This window comes from Spermophilus citellus (assembly GCF_964194105.1).
Source record: "Spermophilus citellus genome assembly, chromosome: 11".
Lineage (NCBI taxonomy): Eukaryota > Metazoa > Chordata > Mammalia > Rodentia > Sciuridae > Spermophilus > Spermophilus citellus.
The window spans coordinates 118,502,845-118,529,376 of record NC_138192.1 but is presented as its reverse complement, the minus strand read 5'-3'; the positions used below and the strand labels follow the sequence as shown (position 1 = coordinate 118,529,376).

The window sequence follows — 26,532 nt, the reverse complement described above, 5'->3', positions numbered from 1 at the left end:
ATCTTCCAATTACCAACTTAAAAAAATCATTTGACTGGAAGGTGCAAGTCAGATGCTCTACATTGTGAATTCCCATGCTACTTCACAGAAATCTCAGGCATAAGTGGATTATATAATAATAGTTCCAGGGGCTGGGGATGTGGCTCAAACAATAGCGCGCTTGCCTGGCATGTGTGCAGCCCGGGTTCGATCCTCAGCACCACAAACAAAGATGTTGTGTCCGCCAATAACTAAAATAGTAATAATAATAATAGTTCCATACTGTGTATTTAGCCTTTTTCATCCATGTGTTTTTTTCCTTTTTGTTTTGGTTTGGGGGTACTGGGGATTGAACTCAGGGGCACTCAACCACTGAGCCACATCCCTAGCCCCATTGTATTTTATTTAGAGACAGGGTCTCATTGAGTTGCTTAGCACCTCATCGTTCCTGAAGCTGGCTTTGAACTCAGGATCCTCCTGTCTCAGCCTCCCGAGCCACTGGGATTACAGGCCTGCGCCACCACGCCTGGCTCATCCATGTATTTTTTAAAATATATATATATTTAGTTGTAGTTGGACACAATACCTCTATTTTATTTATTTATTTTTATGTGGTGCTGATGATCGAACTCAGCGCCTCACATGTGCTAGGTGAGCACTCTACTGCTGAGCCACAACCCCAGCCCCTCATCCATGTATTTTTAAGAAACAATACTCTATACCCATCATGTGCAAGGTCCTGGGTTCAATCCCCAGAACCATGAAAACAAACACATGTACTTTAAAGTTTCCTATGTTTTACTTCCATTGACATGCAAATATATACGTGCTTAGGGTTGAGAGTTCTAAGAGTCACTACTTCCCAGAGTTTTTTTTTTGGGGGGGGGCAAGTGGGATGGAACCTGCAGCCTAGAGTAAGGGCAGCACTGAAGTTGTTAGCAGGGATGCTGGGAATGGGGGCCATGGAGATTCTACCACGCGGCCTGCGCAATGGTTTCATTAATGAGGTTCTAGGCATAAAGTTAGAAGAGATCGAAATAAAACACACAAACTCATTTACCTTATTTATATTGCTAGGTCCGAGACGGCTCACCTCTCTGGTTCCCACCTCTAGCCGCCCAGCAGGGCAGCGAGGATTACTCAGGGCTAGCAGGAGAGAGAGAGTGTGAACACAATGGGGAGTAGCCTTTTATTGGGGAACAAGAGATTCAGGGGAGAATTCCATCCAATGAAGGTTGAGGGGGGGCTGCACTCCAAGGTCAGGGTCAGTGATTGGGTCCCCGGGGTCAGTGGTCAGGCACACCCCCACATGGATGGGCTCTCTCATCAGGAAAGGGTCGGGAAAGCTTCGACAGAGCCAAAGCGCCTCAGGCCCTTAAGGGGAGTCACCCAATCACGTGTTAGAATGGCTTCCCACAGGAGATGGTGGTGGCCCCTAATGAGCAGAGTGCCTCTCCTTCCTTTAGACTTCCTTGCTGCAGTGGACTCCTGGTTCAAGGTCTTGCTGCCCAAGATATATCCATTTCTCTACCACAATGGGGGCAACATCATTAGCATTCAGGTACAAGTGGGAAGTTGGGCATGGGGAAGAAGGTGTAAGGTGTTTTTAACCTTCTCAACCACATAGTTCCCATTTCCCTTTCCCCTGGCAGGTTGAGAATGAATATGGTAGCTACTGGGCCTGCGACGTCAACTACATGAGACACTTGGCTGGGCTCTTCCGTGCACTACTAGGAGACAAGATCTTGCTCTTCACCACAGATGGGCCTGATGGACTCAAATGTGGCACCCTCAAGGGACTGTTTGCTACTATAGACTTTGGGCCAGGTCTCCTGAACAAGGGTTTGCAGTGGAGTCTGGGGAAGGGGTGCCTTTTCTGTACTGTTCATCTTTTACCCTTCCTTCCTTCCTGCAGCTGACAACATGACCAAAATCTTTGCCCTGCTTCAGAAGTATGAACCCCATGGGCCATTGGTGAGAGACCAGAGGGAAGGGGAATCAAAGCAAGAATCATGGATGGGAATAGGTCCAGCTTGGTTTTCACCTCTTTCATGGCTTTTTCACTTCATATTCTAGGTGAACTCTGAATACTACACAGGCTGGCTGGATTACTGGGGTCAGAATCACTCCACACGGTCCATTGAACCTATAGCTAAAGGACTAGAAAACATGCTCAAGTTGGGAGCCAGTGTGAACATGTAACTGAAGACAATATGAACCTGTTACTGGGAGATGGGGATGAAAGTTAAGATTCAGTGCGTCAGCTTTTACCCCCTCCCCCCAATTCAGGTACATGTTCCATGGAGGCACCAACTTTGGATACTGGAATGGTGAGTACAGATTGTCCCCTGGGACAGAAATAGGAAGGTAACAAGGAATTAGAATCTAAGGGCTGGATGGACTAGGATGCCTAGAAATTGGATATGCCACCACTGCCCGCTCTGATGGCAAAATTCTCTGCATGAAGCTCTTTGCTTAGTGCCTATCCTCTGAATGAAAGATATGTTAATTAAATTGGTTCAACCCTAGGTGCTGATGAGAAGGGACGCTTCCTTCCAATAACTACCAGCTATGACTACGATGCACCCATATCTGAAGCAGGGGATACCACACCTAAGCTTTTTGCTCTTCGAAATGTCATTGGCAAGGTGCCCTTTTATTAATCGGGGAGAAGGTCGTGCCCAAATTGTAATGGGATCCTCCTATAAACTGGTGGTGGTTTTCTGGGCCACAGAGTTGAGTGTCCCATGGAAGCATTTCCCAATCACTCAAATGGTACCACTTGAGTTACACATGAGTGAACATTATAGTGTCTAAATTAGAGTCTTTATGACCAAAGCCCTTCCCTGGGTCCCAGGTTAAGAACCTTGCTCTAGGGTCTTGGAATATGGGCTGTTTCTGTGGTTTTCCTATGGTTCCTGAGAGAATTTGGGCTCAGTTCCAGGAAGTTCCCTTGGGACCTTTACCTCCCCCCAGCCACAAGATGATGCTTGGACCTTTAACTATGCACCTGGTAAGTTCCTCCCCGTCTTTTCTGATTCTATACCTTTACTTTCTAAATATCTACCTTATCCTGCCCTTGATCCAGAAACCTCCCTCTTATTCTGATTCTTGCCTCTTATTTTAACAGGATGGGGATTTGCTGGGTTTCCTAGATTTTCTGTGCCCCCAGGGGCCTATCCATTCAGTCATGCCATTGACCTTTGAGGCTGTGAAGCAGGTAAGACATATATCTACATCTGGTGGGAACCACAAACTCTCACCAGCTATAGTGAAAAGTTCCTCCTAGCTACAATTTCCCTTTAATGTCCTTTCTTATCTCAATTTATCTTAAACTCATTCTTCCATATCCAGGACCATGGCTATATGCTGTACCGGACCTATCTTTCTTATTCCATTTTTGAGCCAACACCATTATGGGTGCCAAATAATGGAGTCCATGACCGTGCCTATGTGATGATGGATGGGGTGAGAAACTAATTCCAGATTAACTTGTGAGATCCAATTTCCCCCTTTCCCCAGCACCCTATAGCCTTAAGTTTTCATCTTTACCCTTTCCTACTGGCTGCTCACATCTATAGAGGGTACAGAATTATAACCTGGGATGAGGAAGAACTTGATTAAGGATAGAGTTCCAGAATGGTGGTGGGTAATTCACAGTTGGCTACATTTTCCTTACTCTTCAAATAAGTGTTCTAATATGGTTCTCTATGCAGTGGCCAAGAACTAAATGCTGAGCCCTTCCTTTCATAGATCCTGTCTCTTATCCACAGGTGATCCAGGGTGTTCTGGAAAGAAATGTGGATAACAAACTATATTTGATGGGGAAAGTAGGGACCAAACTGGATATCTTGCTAGAGAACATGGGAAGGCTCAGTTTTGGGTCTAACCACAGTGACTTCAAGGTGAGTTAGTTTTGCTTCCCTGTCTATCCCAGTACACTTATTGACCAAATCCTCTGGAATGACCAGAGTCTAACGAAAGGTAAGGTACAGCCAGGTCTTTAAGAGTCAGAGAAATAGTGGCTTGTGGGGACCTGAATATGGCCACCAATTACATCCTAGAGTTTGATTAGGGACAGTAAATAAATTTACAGGCTTAGTAAATAATGACTTTTCCTTTGCCTCCCACAGGGCCTGTTAGAGCCACCAATTCTGGGGCAAACAATCCTTACCCAGTGGATGATTTTCCCTCTGAAAGTAGATCATTTTGTAAAGTGGTGGTATACATTCAAGTTGCCCAAAAGACCACAGCCTAAAGATCCTTCTGGCCCCACCTTCTACTCCACAATGTTTCCAATTTTAGGCTCAGCTGGGGACACATTTCTCTATCTACCTGGATGGACAAAGGTATTGCTAATGGTGGTGGTTGGAGGAGGATGTCTTTCCCAATATCACCCAACCAGACCCTAAAGAAAAATTATGAAAAGAGGGGGAGCAGAAATTATTATTTTGATGAGAAACCCCAAAGAGGATGATTCTATCCCTTGGAGAGCTGATCTTTGCTTTTCTCACTCTCTTATTGCCCCACAGGGCCAAGTCTGGATCAATGGGTTTAATTTGGGCCGGTACTGGACAAAGTTGGGGCCACAACACACCCTCTATGTGCCAAGACCCCTGCTATTACCTAGGGGAGCTGTCAACACAATCACCTTGCTGGAGCTAGAAAATGTCCCTTTACAGCCTCAAATCCAGTTCTTGGATAGGCCTATCCTTAACAGCACTGTACATAGGACACTTTCCCTCTCACCTGATGTACAAAATGACTCTGAACTAATGGAGTTAAGTGGGCACTGAAAGAAAGATAACCCTTGGACCTGGGACATGGAGTGGGCAGAATCCTTTGGTGCTGGCCATGGTAACCAAAGGCCAGAAGGCCTCTGAATGTAAGTACAAGTACAGTTTTCTTGCCAAACTTTTTATTAAAATTCCAGAGACAGTACCAGCTCCATACACTTCTGTGACCCTATCTTTGCCCTGGTTCCTGAGTATCCCTCACCCTATTCTTCCAAATACTCTCTGGCTTCATGGGGAAGAAGAAACCTAGGGCTGGAGTCAATATGCCCTCTCAGGGCCTACATTTGGCCCAGGTGAAGCTGTAGGAGGTCAGGAAGAGGGCTTCCCAGCTCGACAGCGATGGTCCTGGAGGCAACGTGTGGAGCAGAAAGTGAAGTCAAGGTAATGAAAGGGAATGAGGCCTTGGAGGGAAGTCCCACAACTCCAGCAGCGTCTGAACAAGAGGAAGAAAAATGGCAGGACAGGTTCCCCAGAAACTTTCCACTCCAAGCTTTTTGCAACTCTCAAAGGTTCCCAGAGTATCTCAAATCCCCTCAGCAACCCCTCTGAAAACCATGTAGACCATCATTCCACTTGCCCCAAATAGTCCCTACAACATTAGAGTCCACTCTGACTCAAACCCTAGCCCCATACCGAGCATTGATAACTCCAGAGTTAGGGATTGGAGGAGCAGGGGCTCCCAATTGGGCAGCAAATCGGCGCTCTGCAGCCAGAGCTCTCTGAAAAACACAAAGTCACATTGCAAACAAGACCCAGCAGTGAACAGCATGCCTGAGAAACAAGAGCTGCACTATGGGGAGTGGGTGAGAGCTCTAGGGAAGTCTCGCTGTGGAAGAGCCTGGCCTCACCTTCTCTCTGTCACTGAGGGCAGCAAACCTCCACTGCTCTTCTTGCTCTCGCTCTTCCTGCTCTCGCTGCTTCCGCTGCTGTTCCTCCCGTTGCCGCCGGGCTGCCTTCTGCTCCCTTTTCCGTGTGGCCTGCTGTGCCTCCATTTCTGGTGTCAGTGGCCCTGGTACCTGGGGGATTTTCCAGAAGATATTAAGTAAGACCCACAAAAGCTATCCTTGGTTAAAAGTGCAAAGGAGTAGAAAGGACCTGGCTAGGACCTATGACACCTTCCCACTCTGCATCTCCTTCTTCTAGCTGACCTGAGCCTTCTTGTAATCATAGGCATCCGGATTCTTCTCCATGAACCTTCGGAACTCATTACGTGTTGATCTGTCAGCTGCTACCATATAAGGTGGGCGGGCCTGGGAGTCCCTACATACAAAAAAACCACAAAAATGGGTTCAACTTGCCTTCTGTCTTTCTCAATATCACCCAACCAGACTCTAAGGTTATATTGTCAACTAAAGAATGCAACATGAGCCACCAAATTATCTTCTCTATACCCAAAATGGCTCAGAGTGGAGACACTTACTGCACAGTAGGGTTGCAACCTGCCTCCAGCAGCAGATGAACCACTGAGCCTCTTCCAGCTGCAGCTGCTGCATGCAGGAGAGTGAAGCCACCAGAGCCCAAGGGGGCATTGAGTAAGGACCTAACTCTAGGGTCTATAGGCTCAGCAGCTAGCTGGAGCTTCAGCATTCCAATGTCTCCAGCTCGGCAAGCAGCTAGAAGCACATTCCATAGCTCTGGCTGATCAGGGGTCTTGGCCTTATCCACCAAAGGCCTCAAGGGGGCTTCAACTGTCTGGTCTGACAGAGAGAAGGGCTCATTTTCTTGAGGTTTCTGGAGAAGAGTTGTATGTGCCCCAGTTTCCTGGTCTCGACTTCTCTCTTTATTCCGTTTTCTTCTTCTCCGCTTAGGGAATACTTCAAACTCTCGAAGATCCAGTGTCTCCCGAGTTAATTCCACTAGCTCCAATTCTACCCGGGAGCCATCTTCTCCCTCTGACCCTGAACCTAGGGAGAAATATGACAGGTTAGATCCATCTAAGGAATAAACAGAGAGTGAGCTGGTTCAGATGCATTTATGTCTATAAAGAAATGATCCAGACTGTCCCAAAATGAAATTTCTATCTTGTCCCAGAACTATTCCTATGAGCAGTCCTACGATTGTGCATAGAAGAAAACATGGCAGCAATCCTTGCCCCAAACCAGCAGCATCCAGCCAGGCAGACAAATAATGTGAGATTTGTGCAACATGCTGAAATATCTACTCCATGATAAGATTTTCTAAGTACCAGGGATATATATCCATGAACAAAAGAGATAACAGGAGATCTGGAAAAGTCAAGTAAACATGCCACAGTGATTGCTATGACACACCTTACTTTATACAGATACTGGGGTGTATGTGGATAGGTATATGTGGTATAAAAACCCATCTATGGGTCAATTAAAAGTGATTTTGCCACGGTATTTCAAAGACAGACACACAAATAGACTTGATAACTGCCAGATGGTGCCTATACCCTGGTTGGATAATTCCTCCATCTTCCCTAGTGCCTCATTTTCATCACTGGGGACCTTTCTTCTTTCTTCCTCAGCAGCCTTCTTCCTCTCCTCTTTCACAGTCTTCCAGTATGTCTGAGGTGAGTACAATCTGATTGTCTCCTGAGGGTTGTCTTCTGCCATAAAACATAAAATCTTTCTCAAACTTTGAGGAAAAGCCAGCCCAGGTTTCTCAGTGAAAACATACCTGGGCTATAGTTTCAGGGTTAGAAAAATCCTCTGGATGCCCACAAGAGAATCAAGGTTTGAGCTGTAGAGTACTGAAAGGTCTAAGAAGCCTAAAGATTGGAACTGGAGGCTTACCATAGACATGCAAGGTGGTCAGCTTAAGAAACACACGCTGGACCTCATGGAATGTGGGTCTGCGGGTGGTGAGGGGGATAACCCAAAGTCGGGGATCCTCCCTCTGCAGAGGTGCCCCATGGCCTCCAAAGAAGAAGGAACGGCCAGAGCGGGGGACATGCAGCAGGATTGTCTCAGCCTCCTCAAGTGCCTTGGCCCAGGCTGGCCCTGCCAGCAGGTCCCGAACATCCTAGAGAAGAGAGTAACTCTACTTGGCATATATTCACTTACTATTTTTAAATCTTCATCCAAAGATTTTAAAAGGAGGAAGAACTAAGGTTCCTGGAGACCCTTATTCTATTTTGTCTACCCAGAAATAATGAAAACTGGAAAGATATGAGAATCCCAAACCTCTCTACTGTAACATTTAGCAAGTTGAAACGAGAAGCAAAAAGAGTGATTAGTGGACCAACAAATCTGGGAGGTCTAAACTCACTGTATACAGTGTGGCTTCATTGTAGCGCCTCAGATTGGCTCCAGCAGAGCGTGTTGGCCCACCCTGGGCATCTCGAAGACCCTGGGCTGTGCCCCGCTTGGCCCGCACGGTGTAGCGGTGAAAGGTTTTGTGTATCATCACTTCTTTTCTGTAGACAGCATAGACTCAGTACTGGAGAACAGCTGGTGCTCCCAGGTTAGCAGGATCCATTCTAGCCTTGCCCCATACAGCACCCTCACCCTTGAAAAATGACACCAGCAAAGTGCCCAGCTGCAGCCAGGAGCACCACGCAACACCTGGGACCTCCATTTTGTAGGTTCTGTAACAGCAGTTCTGCCTCTTCTGGGGGAACCTGCATGATATATGAAGCAGAACATAGTTTTATTCATCAAGGACAAGAAACCAAATGCTAATGCTAAGTGCTTCACAATAAATTATTACCTCATTTATTACAACCACCCTGAGCCTTTTTTTAAAATTTTTTACTATTTATTTTTTAGTTTTCGGCAGACACAACATCTTTGTTTGTATGTGGTGCTGAGGATTGAACCTGGGCCGCACGCATGCCAGGCGAGCACGCTACCACTTGAGCCATATCCCCAGCCCCCACCCTGAGCCTTGTTTCCATTTTATAAAGAAGGACATCTGAAGTTTGGAGAGGTAGTGGTAGATATACCACTTGGATAAGTGGTATATCCACAATTCAAACAGACTGATCTGTTTCTAAACTGAATTCTATAATACTTGAACCTAGCACAATTCAGGCCAGTTTCAATTAAAGACTGCTATCCATGTGATATCCAAACCCAAAAAGAAGGATGGGAAGAAGTGATACATTAACCAGCTAAGGAGAAAACTAAGCTGAGCATACAAAAAGTTGGGGTTGACCACACAACTTGTGCAGACACTTGCCTTGTGAGGGCCTAGAACACAGCGGTAGGCATAAAGAAATTGGCCATGGGCATTTTGGAAAAGAACTCGATGGGCATGGAAGCCTGGGGATTGGTTGGGCTTCTCAAATTCAGCCCTCTCCTTGCTCAGTGTCTGCAAGTCCTCTTCGTTATCTGAATCTTCTGATCCTGAGATGCTGGAAAGATCTCCTAAAGACAGACAACATGGGACATAAAAGTTTGGTACCCTATTTCTAACCTTTCTACAAACTCCTTATGGCCTTCTTACACCCCATGTCCTGCTCCCACCAGGTATCACCTGTGGAGCTCTGCTTTTCAAAGTCCAGGGCAGACAGGAGAGGCTTGTTCTTGAGACGTTGCTTTAGGTTAAAGCGATGCCAGTCAAGCTTATAATGTTCTCTCTGGTACAAAGGCAAAACGGGAGGCAGGTGGTAGAACATGGCCCAGCCTGGCCCTATGTACTAGCCAAGACCGCTCATGGAACTCCAGAAGTGGGACCAGGTAACACCAACTGCTTTAGTGGTAAAGCACAGACCTTTAATAACTTAAGGCAAATCAAATGTCTACCACCACAGGCACCCCCCCCCCCACCTCTACTTTTGTTCCTAACATCCAGCCCTATATCCTGGCTTTTACCTGTTCCTGGTGGTTCTGGAAGGTCTGGTCACAGGATGAACAAAATAATTTCTCTGAAATATCCACAGGACCATGGAGTCCTTTTCTTTCTGGGCTTGTTCTCTCCCCTGAACCTAAATAAGGGAAGGGTAATTGAACTTCTAAGGGGCTCAAATTCACAATGCCTGGATTTAGTCAATATCTGATATCCCAACAGTAAGACACAAAAGAAAGAGATGGGCACACGCCTGTAATCCCAGCAGCTTGGGAGGCTGAGACAGGAGAATTGCAGGTTCATAGCCAGCCTCAGCAACTTGACAAGGCCCTGAGCAACTCAGCAAGACCCTGTCTCAAAATAAAATGTAAAAAAGGGCTAGGGATGTGACTCAGTAGTAACACCACCCCCGCGCCCCCCCCTTCAATCCCTAGTACAAAAAAAAAAAAAAAAAAGATGGTATGACTTTACCTTCAAAATATTTACAATCTAATAATCATGAAATCAGTTTATACAATCAATAGGCTTCTAAAAATTTCAATAAAATAAATATGTCAAATGTTGTATTTAAAATAGCCAAAGGAGGACTCGGAAGATGGCGGCGAAGGGAGTGCATCACCCCAGTGCGCCGCTTCACTGTGCGGGAGAAAGACGAGGTGAAACAGCTGAAGGCTATCTTGTTGGTAATTTCCAGTGAAATTGAGGTGCTCCAGAATCTAGTGGACGGATTTCCATCGCGCGAGGCTCAGCTGCGGGGGCGATTTCTCCGCACGGAGGGTCACGCCCTGCAGCTGGAGTCTGCGGCGCGCGCTGGGAAGCGGCGAGGTGCCGGAGCGGGGGTGCAGCGATGCGGATTCTGGGGGCTCCTGCCAGTGGTGCAATGGCCGTGCTTAGTGCTGAGTTCCGGCTTTGAGACAGAGGACAGAAGCGGTCCAGTTTGGTTCTTGACACCGGTCGGACCACGGAGGAGGACAGCAGCCGCCATCTTGGAGAGCTGATGTAATCATCCCTGTTTTCTACTGATCTCAGCTCATTCAGCTACGGAACGGGTGATTTCAGGCTGGTATTTGCCTGCGTCTCGCAGACAGATCGCTCAGGCTCGGGGCTGGAGAACCAGTGGAGAATACTCCTAGGGGCTCGCTCCTGGCAAGGCGTGCACCAGGCTCTGAGCGGCCGGATTCTGGTTCCCGCAGCTGCTTTGGCCCAGGGCTGGGGAACCTGCGGAGACTGCGTGTTGAGGACAGCTCCAAGTGGAGCGTGCGCTGAGCTCGGGGCGGCTGGGTTCTGACTCCCGGAACAGTTTTGGCCCGGAGCTGGGGAGCCCGCGGGGACTGCGTCTTTGAGCCTGCTCCCAGCGGAGCGTGCACCGAGCTCGGAGAGCTTGGAGCGGCCGGGCTCTGGCTCCCGGAGTTGCTTTGGCCTGGGGCAGGGGAACCCGCGGGGGTCGCTCCTTGGAGCCTGCTCCTAGCGGAGCGTGAGCCGGGATCGGAGAGGCCGGGATCTGGCTCCCGAAGCTGCTTTGGCCCAGGGTTGGGGAACCTGCGGTGACTGCTTATCGGTCCGGGTCCTGCTGGGTGCTGTGGGGACCAGGGGGGCAGAGTGGAGCTGCCGCCTGTGCCCAGAGCAGGCCAAGTGACCCGCCGGCATGGTATCACGACACCCCAACTGCAGCTGGGGCCGAAGAGAGTAGCCGCCCATGCCTAGAACAGGACCAGCGACCCGATGGCGTGGTAGCCAAGTCACCCCATTTGGAGTAGGGGCTGTGCAGAGCCGCCGTCTGAGCCTGCAAGGTGGGGCAGACCTGCGTCCCACTGGCAGGACAGGCCCGGTAGCCTGCCAGCGTGGTGGACACGTAGCACCGAGGCAGTCACGTCACACTGGTTGGAGCGGGGGTGGAGCAGAGCCGCCGCCGGTGTCCGGAAAAGGCCCAGTGCCAGGGACCCGTTGGAGAGGCAGTCAGGTACCCCCACTGGGAGTGGGGGCTGAGCAGAACTGCCGCCCGAGCCCGCAAGGTAGGCAGACCTGCGACCCACCGGCGGAACAGGCCTAGAGGCCTGCCAGCGTTGTAGACACGTCACACCAATTGGAGTAGGGGCCGAACAGAGCCGCCGCCCACATCCGGATCAGGACCAACGACCCAAGGGCGTGGTAGTTACATCACCACAATTGGAGTGCGGGCAGAGCAAAGCCGCCACCCGCGCCCGCAGGGTGGGCAGACCTGCGACCGACCAGAGTGGTAGACAGATCACCCTAATTAGAGGAGGAACACAGCCACTACCCGCCCTGCAAGGGAGATTTTCCAACTATACAAGAGCAATATAAATAAATAGGGGGAAAATTTAAAAAACACAACAGTTTCACCAAGCAGAAAGAAACGCGAGCAGTATGAAAAGACAAGGCAAGAAAGGACCACAAGCAATGCAGGTCAACTCAACTTTAGAAGAGGTAATAGCTGCAACAGATGGAATGTCAGAAAAAGAGTTCAGGATATACATGCTTCAGATGATCTGGAGTCTCAAGGAAGACATGAGACAGCAAAATCAGACAATGAAAGATCACTTTGACAAGGAACTACATAAACAAATCCAGGAAGTAAAAGATCAATTACACAGGGAGATAGAGGTAATAAAAAACAAATAGAAATCCTAGAAATGCAGGAAGCAATAAACCAACTTTAAAACTCAATTGAGAATACTACCAGCAGAGTAGATCACTTAGAAGATAGAACATCAGACAATGAAGACAAAGTATTTCAACTTGAAAAGAACATAGACAGCTCAGCAAAACTGCTAAGAAACCATGAGCAGAACATCCAAGACATATGGGATAACATTAAAAGACCAAACTTAAGAGTCATTGGGATACAGGAAGGCACAGAGCTCCAAACCAAAGGAATAAACAATCTATTCAATGAAATAATACGAGAAAACTTCCCAGACTTGAAGAATGAGACAGAATCCCAAATCCTAGAAGCCTACAGGACGCCGAATGTGCAAAATCATAAGAGATCCACACCTAGACACATTATAATGAAGATGCCCAACATAAAGAATAAGGACAGAATTTTAAAAGCTACAAGAGAAAGGAAGCAGATTACATTTAGGGGTAAACCAATCAGGATAACAGCTGATCTCTCAACACAGACTCTGAAAGCTTGAAGATCCTGGAATAACATATTTCAAACACTGAAAGAAAATGGGTTCCAACCAAGAATCGTGTATCCGGCGAAATTAAGCTTCAGGATGGAAGATGAAATTAAAACCTTCCACGATAAACAAAAGTTAAAAGAATTCGCAGCTAGAAAACCATCTCTTCAAAAAATCCTTGGCAAAACATTACAGGAAGAGGAAATGGAAAATAACAATGAAAACCAACAGTGGGAGGTAGGACAGTAAAGGGGGGAAAGTAATCAAAGAGGAAAACAAATCAGGTTTAGTAACATTAATAAACAAATATGGCTGGAAGAACAAACCATATCTCAATAATAACCCTATATGTTAATGGCTTAAACTCACCAATTAAGAGACACAGGCTAGTTGAATGGATCACAAAACAAGACCCAACAATATGCTGCCTACAGGAGATGCATTTGATAGGAAAAGATATACATAGACTGAAGGTGAAAGGTTAGGAAAAATCATACCACTCATATGGACTGCGGAAACAAGCAGGAGTGTCCATACTCATATCTAATAAAATAGATTTCAAGCCAAAGTTAATCAAAAGGGATAAAGAGGGACACTGCATACTGCTCAAGGGAACCATACACCAACAAGACATAACAATCATAAATATATATGCCCCAAACAATGGTGCAGCTATGTTCGTCAAGCAAACTCTTCTCAAGTTCAAGAGTCTAATAGACCACCATACAATAATCATGGGAGACTTCAACACACCTCTCTCACCACTGGACAGATCTTCCAAACAAAAGTTAAATAAGGAAACAATAGAACTCAATAACACAATTAACAACCTAGACTTAATTGACATATATAGAATATACCACCCAACATCAAGCAGTTACACTTTTTTCTCAGAAGCACATGGATCCTTCTCAAAAATAGATCATATATTATGTCACAGGGCAACTCTTAGACAATATAAAGGAGTAGAGATAATACCATGCATCCTATCTGATCATAATGGAATGAAACTGAAAATCAACGATAAAAGAAGGAAGGAAAATCATGCATTACTTGGAGAATGAACAATAGGTTACTGAATGATCAATGGGTTTTAGAAGACATCAAGGAGGAAATTAAAAACTTCTTAGAGTTAAATGAAAACACAGACACAACATATCGGAATCTATGGGACACATTGAAAGCAGTTCTAAGAGGAAAATTCATTGCTTGGAGTTCATTCCTTAAAAAAAGGAAAAACCAACAAATAAATGATCTCACACTTCATCTCAAAATCCTAGAAAAAGAAGAGCAAAACAACAGCAAAAGAAGTAGAAGGCAAGAAATAATTAACATCAGAGCTGAAATTAATGAAATTGAAACAAAAGAAACAATTGAAAAAATTGACAAAACTAAAAGTTGGTTCTTTGAAAAAATAAATAAAATCGACAGACCCTTAGCCATGCTAACGAAGAGGAGAGAGAACTCAAATTACTAGCATACGGGATGAAAAAGGCAATATCACAACAGACACTTCAGAAATACAGAAGATAATCAGAAATTATTTTGAATCCTTATACTCCAATAAAATAGAAGATAGTGAAGGCATAGATAAATTTCTTAAGTCATATGATCTGCCCAGATTGAGTCAGGAGGATATAGAAAACCTAAACAGACCAATAACAATAGAGGAAATAGAAGAAACCATCAAAAGACTACCAACTAAGAAAAGCCCAGGACCGGATGGGTATACAGCAGAGTTTTATACTTTTCAAGCTATTTCAGGAAATAGAAAAAGAGGGAGAACTTCCAAATACATTCTACGAGGCCAACATCACCCTGATGCCTAAACCAGACAAAGACACTTCAAAGAAAGAAAACTACAGACCAATATCTCTAATGAACCTAGATGCAAAAATCCTCAATAAAATTCTGGCGAATCGGATTCAAAAACATATCAAAAAAATTATACACCATGATCAAGTAGGATTCATCCCTGGGATGCAAGGCTGGTTCAATATACGGAAAACAATAAATGTTATTCACCACATCAATAGACTTAAAAATAAGAACCATATGATCATCTCGATAGATGCAGAAAAAGCATTCGACAAAGTACAGCAACCCTTTATGTTCAAAACTCTAGAAAAATTAGGGATAACAGGATCATACCTCAACATTGTAAAAGCAATCCATGATAACCCACAGGCCAGCATCATTCTGAATGGAGAAAAATTGAAGGCATTCCCTCTAAGATCTGGTACAAGACAGGGATGCCCTCTCTCACCAATTCTGTTCAACATAGTCCTTGAAACACTGGCCAGAGCAATTAGACAGATGAAAGAAATTAAAGGCATAAAAATAGGAAAAGAAGAGCTTAAATTATCACTATTTGCAGATGACATGATTCTATACCTAGCAGACCCAAAAGGGTCTACAAAGAAACTATTAGAGCTAATAAATGAATTCAGCAAAGTGGCAGGATATAAAATCAACATGCATAAATCAAATGCATTCCTGTATATCAGCGACAAATCCTCTGAAACGGAAATGAGGACAACTACTCCATTCACAATATCCCCCCAAAAAATAAAATACTTGGGAATCAACCTAACAAAAGAGGTGAAAGACTTATACAATGAAAACTACAGAACCCTAAAGAGAGATATAGAAGAAGACCTTAGAAGATGGAAAAATATACCCTGTTCATGGATAGGCAGAACTAACATCATCAAAATGGTGATATTACCAAAAGTTCTCTATAAGTTCAATGCAATGCCAATCAAAATCCCAACAGAAATAGATAAAACAATCATGAAATTCATATGGAATAATAAAAGACCCAAAATAGCAAAAACAATGCTAAGCAGGAAGTGTGAATCAGGCGGTATAGCGATACCAGACTTCAAACTATACTACAGAGCAATAGTAACAAAAACAGCATGGTACTGGTACCAAAACAGGTGGGTGGACCAATGGTACAGAATAGAGGACACAGTAACCAATCCACAAAACTAAAACTATCTTATATTTGATAAAGGGGCTAAAAGCATGCAATGGAGGAAGGATAGCATCTTCAACAAATGGTGCTGGGAAAACTGGAAATCCATTTGCATCAAAATGAAACTGAATCCCTTTCTCTCGCCATGCACAAAAGTTAACTCAAAATGGATCAAGGAGGGCTGGGGATGTGGCTTAAGTGGTAGCGCGCTCGCCTGGCATGCGTGCGGCCCGGGTTCGAACCTCAGCACCACATACAAACAAAGATGTTGTGTTCGCCCGCTGAGAACTAAAATAAATAAATTTTTAAAAAAATGGATCAAGGAGCTTGATATTAAATCAGAGACACGGAGTCTGATAGAAGAAAAAGTTGGCTATGATCTACATACTGTGGGGTCAGGCTCCAAATTCCTCAATAGGACACCCATAGCACAAGAGTTAACAACTAGAATCAACAAATGGGACTTACTCAAACTAAAAAGTTTTTTCTCAGCAAAAGAAACAATAAGAGAGGTAAACAGGGAGCCTACATCCTGGGAACAAATCTTTACTCCACACACTTCAGATAGAGCCCTAATATCCAGAGTATACAAAGAACTCAAAAAATTAGACAATAAGTTAACAAATAACCCAATCAACAAATGGGCCAAGGACCTGAACAGACACTTCTCAGAGGAGGACATACAATCAATTAATAAGTACATGAAAAAATGCTCACCATCGCTAGCAGTTAGAGAAATGGAAATCAAAACCACCCTAAGATACCATCTCACTCCAGTAAGATTGGCAGCCATTATGAAGTCCAACAACAACAAGTGCTGGAGAGGATGCGGGGAAAAGGGTACACTTGTTCATTGTTGGTGGGACTGCAAATTGGTGCAGCCAATTTGGAAAGCAATATGGAGATTTCTTGGAAAGCTGGGAATGGAACCACCATTTGACCCAGCTATTCCCCTTCTTGGTCTATTCCCTAAAGACCTAATAAGAGCATGTGGGGAGCCATTCTGACACGTGATTGGGTGACTCCCATTAAGGGCCTGAGGCGCTCTGGCTGTGTCGGAGCTTTCCCGACCCTTTCCTGATGAGAGAGCCCATCCGTGTGGGGGTGTGCATGACCACTGACCCCGGAGACCCAATCACTGGCCCTGACCTTGGAGTGCAGCCCCCCCTCAACCTTCATTGGATGGAATTCTCCCCTGAATCTCTTGTCCCCCAAATAAAAGGCTACTCCCCATTGTGTTCGCTCTCTCTCTCTCCTGCTAGCCCAGAGTAATCCTCGCTGCCCTGCTGGGCGGCTAGAGGCGGGAACCAGGGAGGCGAGCCATCTCGGACCTAGCAATGTAAAATAAGGTACTGGTTTGTGTGTTTTATTTTGATCTCTTCTAACTAACTTAATGCCTAGAACCTCATTAATGAAACCACTGCGCAGGCCGCGTGGTAGAATTGGCGCCCAACGTGGGGCATTCTGAATTAGTTAGATTGAGTGGGAGCGCGCGCTAAAAAGATAAGGAAAAGAATAAAGAGGAAATAAAGATAAAGGAAGATAAGGAAAAAGAAATAAAGAGGAAATAAGGAAAATAAGGAATAAAGATAAAGATAAAGGAAGAGGTGACATTTGGGTCACAAAAGTACCGGGAGATATTGAAGGAAAGAGACGTTAAATTACTTAAAATGGGAAATTCTACTTCTTCGGATAAGGAAATGTATCTGACTATTTTAGACAGTATAATTAATCAGAAAGGAAAACAGATAAAGAAAACTCAGTTATTACAATTCTTAAAGATTGTAGGTGAATATTGTCCTTGGTTTTGTGACCAAGAGTCTCCAAATTTACTTACTTGGGAGAAATTAGAAAAGAAAAAAAAGTTTGTCTTTTTAAAAATATGGGCCAGAGTTCGCAGCCCCCTGAAGACCTTTCAAAAGCCATTCAAGGAGCTGTTAAGTCTATTCAAATGGAAAATCGGCCTGAGGCTAAGTTAATTTCCTTTCCCTTGAGCCGTTTAAGAACAAAAGCACTAGGGACCAAAGTTAGAAATGTGAACTTAGACTCGCAGCCCCATGCGGAGAATTCAGATGGCGCGGATCAGCCCGCTTTCTCACCGCCGCCGGCATTCCCTCCTAGTGGGAGCCCGGGAATTCCAGGGGAGGTCACACAGTGTGACATCATCGCGCCGGCCATGGGGGCCGCCATCTTTAGATTTACCGGAGCAAAACAAACAGTTTCCGTGCCGACCATGGGGGCCGCCATCTTTAATTTTACCGGAGCGGAACCACAGTTTCCGTACAAACCCCTAATGATTTTCAAGGCTTTTAAGAGAGATATTTTACCCAAAATGGGACTGTTATTAGTTACTTCAAATTCTATAAGATCAGTTGAGAAAGTTAATCAGAGGTATTTTCCTGGAGATGATAAGAAGACCTTTCAGGAAGAATATCTGTTTACAAGCCAGTCTCCACGACAAAGATTAGTAAATACTCCAGACCAAAATTTTTACTAGGGGCCCTGAGTACTTCCCCGATCCGTAAGACAGCTGAAAAAATCACGTGGCTCACAGAGGAGCCTATGTGGATTTCTCAGTGGCCCATCTCAGGGGAAAAGCTTAAAATAATTCATAGATTAGTTGAGGAACAACTTCAGGCTGGTCATATTGAACCAACACTTAGTCCTTGGAATACACCTATTTTTGTTATTAAGAAAAAGTCAGGAAATTGGAGATTGCTACAGGATTTAAGGGCAATAAATCAGCCTATGGGATCATTACAGCCAGGACTTCCCTCCCCCACAGCCATTCCTTTAGATTATAGCTTGATGGTAATAGATTTAAAAGACTGTTTTTTCTCTATAAGGTTACATCCTGAAGACTGTGAAAGATTTGCTTTCACTGTCCCAGCAATTAATTTTAAGGAACCTGTTAAAAGATACTGCTGGAGGGTGCTTCCCCAGGGAATACATAATAGTCCTACACTGTGCCAAAAAAATGTTGATCAAGTGATAGATCCCATAAGAAATAGCTTCTCTAATGCATATATTATTCATTTTATGGATGATATATTATTGGCTCATGCTAATCCAGAAGTACTTTCAGAAATTTTTACTCAGTTAGAGACTTCACTTACAACAATGGGTTTATGTATAGCTCCTCACAAAATTCAAAAGGTATCTCCTTTTCAATATCTAGGTCAGATAATTCAAGGGAGTACAATCCGTCCTCAAAATCTTCAGATAAGAGTTAAGGAGTTACGTACCCTTAATGATTTTCAAAAACTATTAGGAGATATTAACTGGCTAAGACCATCCTTAAAGTTAACTACTTCTGAGTTAAGTCCTTTATTTCAGATAGTACAAGGAAATCCTTCTCCAACCTCTCCACGTCAACTAACTTTAGAAGCCAAAGCAGCCTTAAAGAAAGTGGAAATTGCAATTAAAAATACACAGCTTACTAGAATAGATCCTAAAGAAATAATGTATTTATTAACATTTCCAACTGAGCATACCCCAACAGGAGCCATATGGCAAAGATTAGGAGTTATTGAATGGATTTATTTATCCCATTCCCCTCAAAAAACATTAATTCCTTTTCATGATTCTATAGCTCAATTAGTAATTAAGGGTAGAACTAAGATTTTACAATTAATTGGATCTGAGCCTGATATCATAATTATTCCATTTTCTGTTCAACAGACTAATTGGCTTTTTCAAACTTCTACCTCATGGCAGATAGCTTTTGCAGATTTCCCTGGCCAGATAGATAGCCATTATCCTCGTAATAAGATTGTACAATTTGCATCATTAACATCACTTATTTTTCCAAAGATTGTACGTTCTCATCCAATAGAGGGAGCTTTATCGGTGTTCACGGATGGTTCCAACTCTGGTAAGACAGGTTTCTTCAGCCGTGTTCACACAGAGGTAATACACACTTCTTATACTTCTGCTCAAAGGGCAGAGCTCCAAGCTCTGATTTGTGCCTTAGATTATTTTTCAAATGAGCCTATTAATATTTATTCTGACAGCTTATATGCAGTCGGAGTTACCAAAAATATTGAAACCTCAGTTATTGGGTTTACTTCATCACAGGAGTTATTTGAATTATTTCATAATTTACAAAAGACAGTACTAATGCGAAAGTTCCCATGTTTCATTGGACACATCCGTGCCCATACTAACCTTCCCGGACCTCTAGTTACAGGTAATGATAAAATTGATAAATTAGTAGCTTTTTGTCAACAGATGTCTTCGTATGACTGTGCACTAGCTTCCCATTCCTTGCATCATCAAAATGCTTCTAGCTTACGTTATAAATTTAGTATTACCAGAGAACAAGCTTGTCAGATTGTAAGCCAATGTCCTAAATGTGTTATTCACACTCCATCTCTACCATCAGGGGTAAATCCCCGTGGATTAAAACCAAATCAGATATGTCAAATGGATGTAACTCATATTCCTCAATTTGGTAAGCAATGTTATGTACATGTCATAGTGGACACTTATTCTAGATTTATTTTTGCTACAGCACGTAGTAAGAAAAATACTAAAACATGTAATTTCTCATTGCTTAACAGCTTTTTCCGTTTTAGGGTGCCCTATACAGATTAAAACAGATAATGCTCCAACTTATGTAAGCTCTTCTTTTCAACAATTTTGCCAAGAGTTTCAAATTAATCATAAAACAGGAATTCCTTATAACCCCCAAGGTCAAGCCATTGTAGAACGAGCTCATTTATCTATTAAGCTTCAATTACAAAAATTGAAAAGGGGGAATAAGATAGTGACTCCCCAAAATAGTCTTAATCATGCCTTGTTTGTTTTAAATTTTTTAAACTGTGACACAGAAGGTCACACTGCTGCTGAGAGGCAAATGTCTCCCTCAGTGACAGGCCCCTTAGGCAGAGTTCTGTGGAAAGATTTACAGACTGGTCAGTGGAAGGGTCCAAACCCGGTAATAATGCGGGAAAAAGGCATGCTTGTATTTTTCCAGAAGGTGCTTTCCGTCCTATTTGGGTGCCTGAACGTGCTATCAGACATGGAGGAAATAGAACCCAGACTCAAGCGACTGAGGATCAACCCGGAGGAGCCACTACCCAGAAGGAGGAGATATCGGAAAAAGATGAAGAAAGACCAGATTGAACCAGCCGAGAAGCTGATTTCGTGGAAAGATGTGAAGAAATTGACAACCCAGGCCTCCCAAATACTTCGACGCCTAGGAAAGAACAGGACCCCAGTCTTGATGGTAGCAACAGTAATTGCCCTACTGGGCTGTCAGGTAAAAGGGAATCAAGTAGACACTTATTGGATATATTTCCCAGATCCACCCCTGGTACACCCAGCTGTGTGGACTGGAGAATCTATTCCAGTATTTACTAATGACTCATTCATGATGGGAGGATTTACAGATACTCATATTACTCCCAATCATGTGACTAGATTTAATTATTCTGGCTACAGTGCCCAATTACCTTTGTGTTGGTCACATGATAAACATGCTGGCTGTCTGAAAGTATCATTTGAAGAAAAGACAGCGATTGGTAAACCTAGACTGACAAATAATTCTATTTATGGGGACTTAAAACCTAATACTAGATCAGTAATTAAGATGGGACTTTCCCATAACAAGCCAGTCATTTCTGCAAAACCTCCACAGATACCCCACTGTCCAAATAGTTCTACAATTGAAATTGGCACCTTTCCTAAATGGATGGATTGTGTAAATACCTTTCCTGTACAACATAAGGTGTCTAAAGCTAGTGGGTATATTTTAGACTGGTCTCCAAAAATTGATAAGAGACAATTACGAAGAAATTCTGCTATGACACCTGCAGGATTTGTTAGTAATATTTTGACTTATAGTGAAGGAGGTATTCAAAAAGATATTTGGCGTTTAATTGCTGCCTCAGAGTATTTACATTTTACAGATAAACCTTTACCAAAATTTGTCGGCAAGAACTGTAAAGAGGGATCTTGCTATGGCTTAAAAGCCTGTGTCCAATCTCCTTATGTTTTAATTATTGGAAATGTAAAAGTTAAATGGATAGATGATAGATATTCTGTTACTTGTAATAAGTGCAACCTAACCAATTGTATTTCTAGGTATAATGGAGGAAAAGGAGTGCTGATACTTCATCAACCCTCTTTTGTTTTATTTATTACCTGCTAATATTTCAGAGCCATGGTATGCTGATGCTGGTTTACAAGTCTTGCAGCAAATTCATGCCCAGCTAACAAGACCTAAACGTGCTATTGGAGTCATAATTGTTGGTGTCTTAGCACTGGTCTCTTTTATTGCCTCAACTGTCTCTGCATCTCTGACATTGTCTCAGAATATTCAACATGCAAAATTTCTTAATAATTTAGCTCAAAATACTTCCAAGGCTCTGCGTAATCAAGTAAATATTGATGAAAAGATTGAGACTAAATTAAACGCCTTAGATGCGACTGTTATAAACATTGGTAATGAACTTTCAGCCTTAAAATTTAAGGAAAGGCTTAAATGCCATGCTAATTATAAGTATGTATGTGTTACAGCTGCCAAGTACAATGCTTCTCTCTGGGATTGGGAGAAGGTTAAAAACCATTTATTAGGTATTTGGCAAAATAGTAATAATAGCTTGGATATTCTGGAACTTCATCACCATATCCAAGACATTCAAAATAATAGAGCTGATTTTTCAGATCCTTCTTCTTTGGCTAACCAAATATTGAAGGAGTTAAATGGATTCAACCCTGGAAATATTCTTAAACACTCCGCTTGGTACATTATTGGATTATTCTCTTTGTTGTTAATTCTCTTTTGTATTGTAACTATAGGATGGCGATTCTTCCAATCAAGAATCCAGGGACTCCAGAGAGTGAACCGCCGCCTCATTGTTAAGAAAAGAAAGGGGGAATATGTGGGGAGCCATTCTGACACGTGATTGGGTGACTCCCGTTAAGGGCCTGAGGTGCTCTGGCTGTGTCGGAGCTTTCCCGACCCTTTCCTGATGAGAGAGCCCATCCGTGTGGGGGTGTGTGTGACCACTGACCCTGGAGACCCAATCACTGGCCCTGACCTTGGAGTGCAGCCCCCCCTCAACCTTCATTGGATGGAATTCTCCCCTGAATCTCTTGTCCCCCAAATAAAAGGCTACTCCCCGGCGTGTTCGCTCTCTCTCTCTCCTGCTAGCCCAGAGTAATCCTCGCTGCCCTGCTGGGCGGCTAGAGGCGGGAACCAGGGAGGCGAGCCGTCTCGGACCTAGCAATGTAAAATAAGGTACTGGTTTGTGTGTTTTATTTTGATCTCTTCTAACTAACTTAATGCCTAGAACCTCATTAATGAAACCACTGCGCAGGCCGCGTGGTAGAAGAGCATGCTACAGGGACACTGCTACATCGATGTTCATAGCAGCACAATTCACGATAGCAAGATTGTGGAACCAACCTAGATGCCCTTCAATAGATGAATGGATAAAAAAAATGTGGCATTTATACACAATGGAGTATTACTCTGCATTAAAAAATGACAAAATCATAGAATTTGGAGGGAAAAGGATGGCATTAGAGCAGATTATGCTAAGTGAAGCTAGCCAATCCTTAAAAAACAAATGCCAAATGACTGCTTTGATATAAGGGGAGTAACCAAGGACAGGATAGGGATGAAGAGCTTGAGAAAAAGATTAACATTAAACAGGGATGAGAGGTAGGAGGGAAAGGGAGTGAGAAGGGAAATCGCATGGAAATGGAAGGTGATCCTCAGGGTTTTACAAAATTACGTATAAGAGGAAATGAGGGGTAAGAGAAGAATAATACAAGTGGAAGAAATGATTTACAGTAGAGGGGGTAGAGAGAGAAATGGGGAGGGGAGGGGAGGGGAGGGGAGGGGGGATAGTAGAGAATAGGGTAGACAGCAGAATACATCAGACACTAGAATGGCAATATGTAAATCAATGGAAGTGTAACTGATGTGATACAGCAATCTGTATACGGGGTAAAAATGGGAGTTCATAACCCACTTGAATCAAACTGTGAAATATGATATATTAAGAACTATGTAATGTTTTGAACGACCAACAATAAAAAAAGAATAAATAAATTTAAAAAAAATAAAAATAAAAAAAATAAAAATAAAAATAAAATAGCCAAAGGGATTATTTACAAGAATTCTGTAGAAAATAATTTGTGGTAATGTTAAAATTTCCTCTTTTTTCTTTTTGTTTTAGGTGCTGGGAATTAAACCCAGGGCCTGGTACATGTTAAATTCATGCTCTTTCGCTGAGCTACACTCCTAGCCCTTGAATTTTTTTTCCATTTTATTTCATTAACTGCTACATACTGCATGTTACATAACACTGCAGAACATTCTAGAAAGGGTAAATGACCATAAGTTAGTATTAAGAAAAATGTTCCCTTAATCAATATTCTCCAAACTTTTTGACACATAGTGATAATTCTGGATTCACACCTATCTCTTTTTTCATCAAACTCCACTGATATGGATTAACAGGCATCCCCTTTTTTTCTTGCTCCTGCTAGTGAACTTGTGGATGCACTCTCAGTTGCCACTCCCCGGAAGAACAAATATGCACCCATAAAGACAAGTCCAGGGAGAATCTCAAACCACATCTCCACAAAGTTAACTAAACCAAAACACTATTACCAGGTCCCTTAAAAGTGACTGGGCTTCAGCTCATATCCCCATAAATCCTAGAATTATTATCGCTGCTGTTGTTGTTATTTTGTAGTACTGGGTGTGCATTCATGCTAGGCCAGCACTCTGTCACTGAGCTACAACCAGGCTTTAATAACTTAAACTTATTTTTAAGTGTACAAAAGCCACTCCCCTGCTGGGTACTGTGATCAATGCCTGTAATCTCAGCAGCTTGGGAGGCTGGGGAGGGAGGATTGCAAGTTCAAAGCCAGCCTCAGCAATTTACTGAAACTGTAAGCAATTTAGCAAGACCCTTTCTCTAAACAAAATATTAAAAAGGGCTGGGGACGTGGCTCACTGGTTGAGCACCCCGAGTTCAATCCCTGGTACAAAAAAAATAATAACAGTCACTCCCTAAGTGCCACTTTTTAAGATTACAGTTCAATTAAAAGGGCAGTTATTCTAAAGAGAAGTGTAATAAAACACATAGCTAAAGACAAACTACAATCATATGAAACCGACAATAAATTGTTTAATATTTAGCACAAAGGGATGCTTTTGAAGCCAGATTTAAAGATAGGTAGTTAGTGTAATCAGGTAAATCGGGTCTAATATCTAATTTCGAGTAAAACAGAGAATGAAGGCCATATTGAGAATGGAGTCCAGGAAAAGGGGAATTGAAAATGTCCCCAAGGCCCAGAGCCCATCCCAAGGAAATGTTAATGAAACAGCTCCCAGCAAAATGTGGAGATGCTAGTCCAAAAGTCCTTCCAGCCCAGATTACTCCTTCCGCCCACCTGTCCCCCACCCTTTGGGCCTTCCCCACCTACATTCCATCACTGCAAGATAAAAGAAATAAGGCCCACCTGTCCCCCATCTTTTGGGCCTTCCCCACCTACATTCCATTACTGCAAGATAACAGAACTAAGGACCTGGAATGTGAGAAAGCTGAGAGAAGACCTCCCCCTTCCATGGATTCCACCTCTTGGGTCCCCTTCTTCCTCCGGGTATTAGTCTTTTCTGCTGTCCTTAATAAAGCTTCTACTTTATAAACTTGCCTCCCAGTGCTTCTCTGGTGTTATACTTCAGCATTCGGGGAAGCAAGGACTTGTCACTGGTAAAGGGCGGTAACACTTTGATTGGAGTTCAGTACAATTTGGAATACATCTAAGTATTTTGAAGTGTTTTCAAGGCAGTGGTGTTAAATGCGACCAAACATATGCAACAGTTAAAGTCTTGTTTGGAGAAAACTTAGGGGCCTGTGATGGAAATTACCCAGAGACTAGTGAATTTTAAGAAAAACTGTATGCAGTAAAAAGAGTCACCGTGTACTCCTAAACTGAAAAATACGATTAAGAAAGTGTTCCTGGGCTGGGGATATGGCTCAAGTGGTAATGCACTCGCCTGGCGTGCACGGGGCGCTGGGTTCGATCCTCAGCACCACATAAAAAAATAAAGATACTGTGTCCACCGAAAACAAACAAACAAAAAAACTAAAAAAATTCTTTCTCCTCTCTCTCTCTTAAGAAAGAAAGAAAGAAAGAAAGAGTTCCTAACACTCCGAAGAGCCCTGTGACGTTCCACATGTGTCTACCCCAAACTTTTCGGGATACCTGGACAGGAAGTAGCCAGAGCCCCGGCCGGAGCTTCCCCGGGAGCGTGGCTCACCAGCCTCAGGCCCCGAAGGACTGGAGCATCCGCGCTGAGGTCAAAGAGGGAGACCGACGCCGGAGCTGGAACCGAAGTCGCAGCTGGAGCTGGCGACATGGCTGAACAGGAATTACTTAGAAGCAGCTCCTGGAGGAGAAAAGGGAGTATGGGGGGGGGGGGTTGTATTAAGAAACTGAACTCCCCAGAAACCACTACCACATCTCATGCCTGAATTGGCCTTCTCTATGGCGCAAGGCCCATAGGTTCTCAACCTGCTAGAGGATACAGCTCGGCGGTAAATACATGGCCCTGGTCTGTTTCCTCAAACCCCTAGCCTCGGGCCGCAGGGGTGAAATGGGGGAGCATCCAGCTCCAAATCGAATTTAAGAGTTAAAATCACTAAGATTGCCTAACCGACCGCTCTTTTGTTACTCGAATGACGAGTTCCAGCCATGACTGAGTCGCGTAAACTTGTCCCCACCTTCAGAAGCTGCACCAAATGTCTCAAGAGCCCCGCAACAGCACAGCCACCTTTTGAAAGTCGGATTTCTGCAACACCACAAGAGTCCCGTCACTACGGATCAGCGAAAAGGACAAACATCCCCG

General features: G+C 43.7%; 2 protein-coding genes across 7 annotated transcripts in view; one reads left to right on the top strand and one right to left on the bottom strand.

Annotated features, from left to right (window-relative positions):
- GLB1L (galactosidase beta 1 like) overlaps positions 1 to 4,918 on the top strand; it is a 10,994-nt gene extending 6,076 nt beyond the window's left edge. For all 4 annotated transcript variants that reach the window (XM_081262325.1, XM_081262323.1, XM_081262324.1 and 1 more), the window contains exons 7-18: positions 1,446 to 1,540; positions 1,632 to 1,806; positions 1,895 to 1,953; positions 2,056 to 2,177; positions 2,269 to 2,309; positions 2,509 to 2,627; positions 2,918 to 2,992; positions 3,110 to 3,199; positions 3,334 to 3,447; positions 3,753 to 3,884; positions 4,113 to 4,328; positions 4,512 to 4,918. In XM_081262325.1, the coding sequence (XP_081118451.1) occupies positions 1,446 to 1,540; positions 1,632 to 1,806; positions 1,895 to 1,953; positions 2,056 to 2,177; positions 2,269 to 2,309; positions 2,509 to 2,627; positions 2,918 to 2,992; positions 3,110 to 3,199; positions 3,334 to 3,447; positions 3,753 to 3,884; positions 4,113 to 4,328; positions 4,512 to 4,775 (1,502 nt within the window). In that variant the 3' untranslated portion in view covers positions 4,776 to 4,918. The remainder of the gene's footprint in view (positions 1 to 1,445; positions 1,541 to 1,631; positions 1,807 to 1,894; positions 1,954 to 2,055; positions 2,178 to 2,268; positions 2,310 to 2,508; positions 2,628 to 2,917; positions 2,993 to 3,109; positions 3,200 to 3,333; positions 3,448 to 3,752; positions 3,885 to 4,112; positions 4,329 to 4,511) is intronic.
- Positions 4,881 to 26,532, bottom strand: ANKZF1 (ankyrin repeat and zinc finger peptidyl tRNA hydrolase 1). Of its 3 annotated transcripts, none has more exons than XM_081262319.1 (14): positions 26,408 to 26,532; positions 25,890 to 26,073; positions 9,557 to 9,669; positions 9,219 to 9,321; positions 8,922 to 9,109; positions 8,249 to 8,361; positions 8,010 to 8,157; positions 7,535 to 7,763; positions 7,192 to 7,347; positions 6,196 to 6,679; positions 5,924 to 6,035; positions 5,624 to 5,791; positions 5,409 to 5,494; positions 4,881 to 5,208 (listed from the first exon to the last, which is right to left on the bottom strand). In XM_081262319.1, the coding sequence occupies exons 2-14, from the start codon at positions 26,041 to 26,043 to the stop codon at positions 5,085 to 5,087; spliced, it is 2,178 nt and encodes a 725-aa protein (XP_081118445.1). In that variant the 5' UTR covers positions 26,044 to 26,073; positions 26,408 to 26,532; the 3' UTR covers positions 4,881 to 5,084. The 3 variants fall into 3 exon arrangements, with proteins under 3 accessions (XP_081118445.1, XP_081118447.1, XP_081118446.1); XM_081262321.1 differs by having other exon boundaries at positions 5,409 to 5,478; positions 26,408 to 26,421; XM_081262320.1 differs by lacking the exon at positions 5,409 to 5,494.

Bases quoted from the DNA above. Each gene is read 5' to 3' on its own strand.
- ANKZF1 (XM_081262321.1), bottom strand. From the start codon at position 26,043: ATGTCGCCAGCTCCAGCTGCGACTTCGGTTCCAGCTCCGGCGTCGGTC. The intron at 7,348-7,534 runs GTAAGCCTCCAG...GTTTTATGGCAG, and splicing joins GACCACCTTGCATGTCTATG to AAGACAACCCTCAGGAGACA. The intron at 5,792-5,923 runs GTCAGCTAGAAG...AAAATCCCCCAG, and splicing joins ATGATTACAAGAAGGCTCAG to GTACCAGGGCCACTGACACC.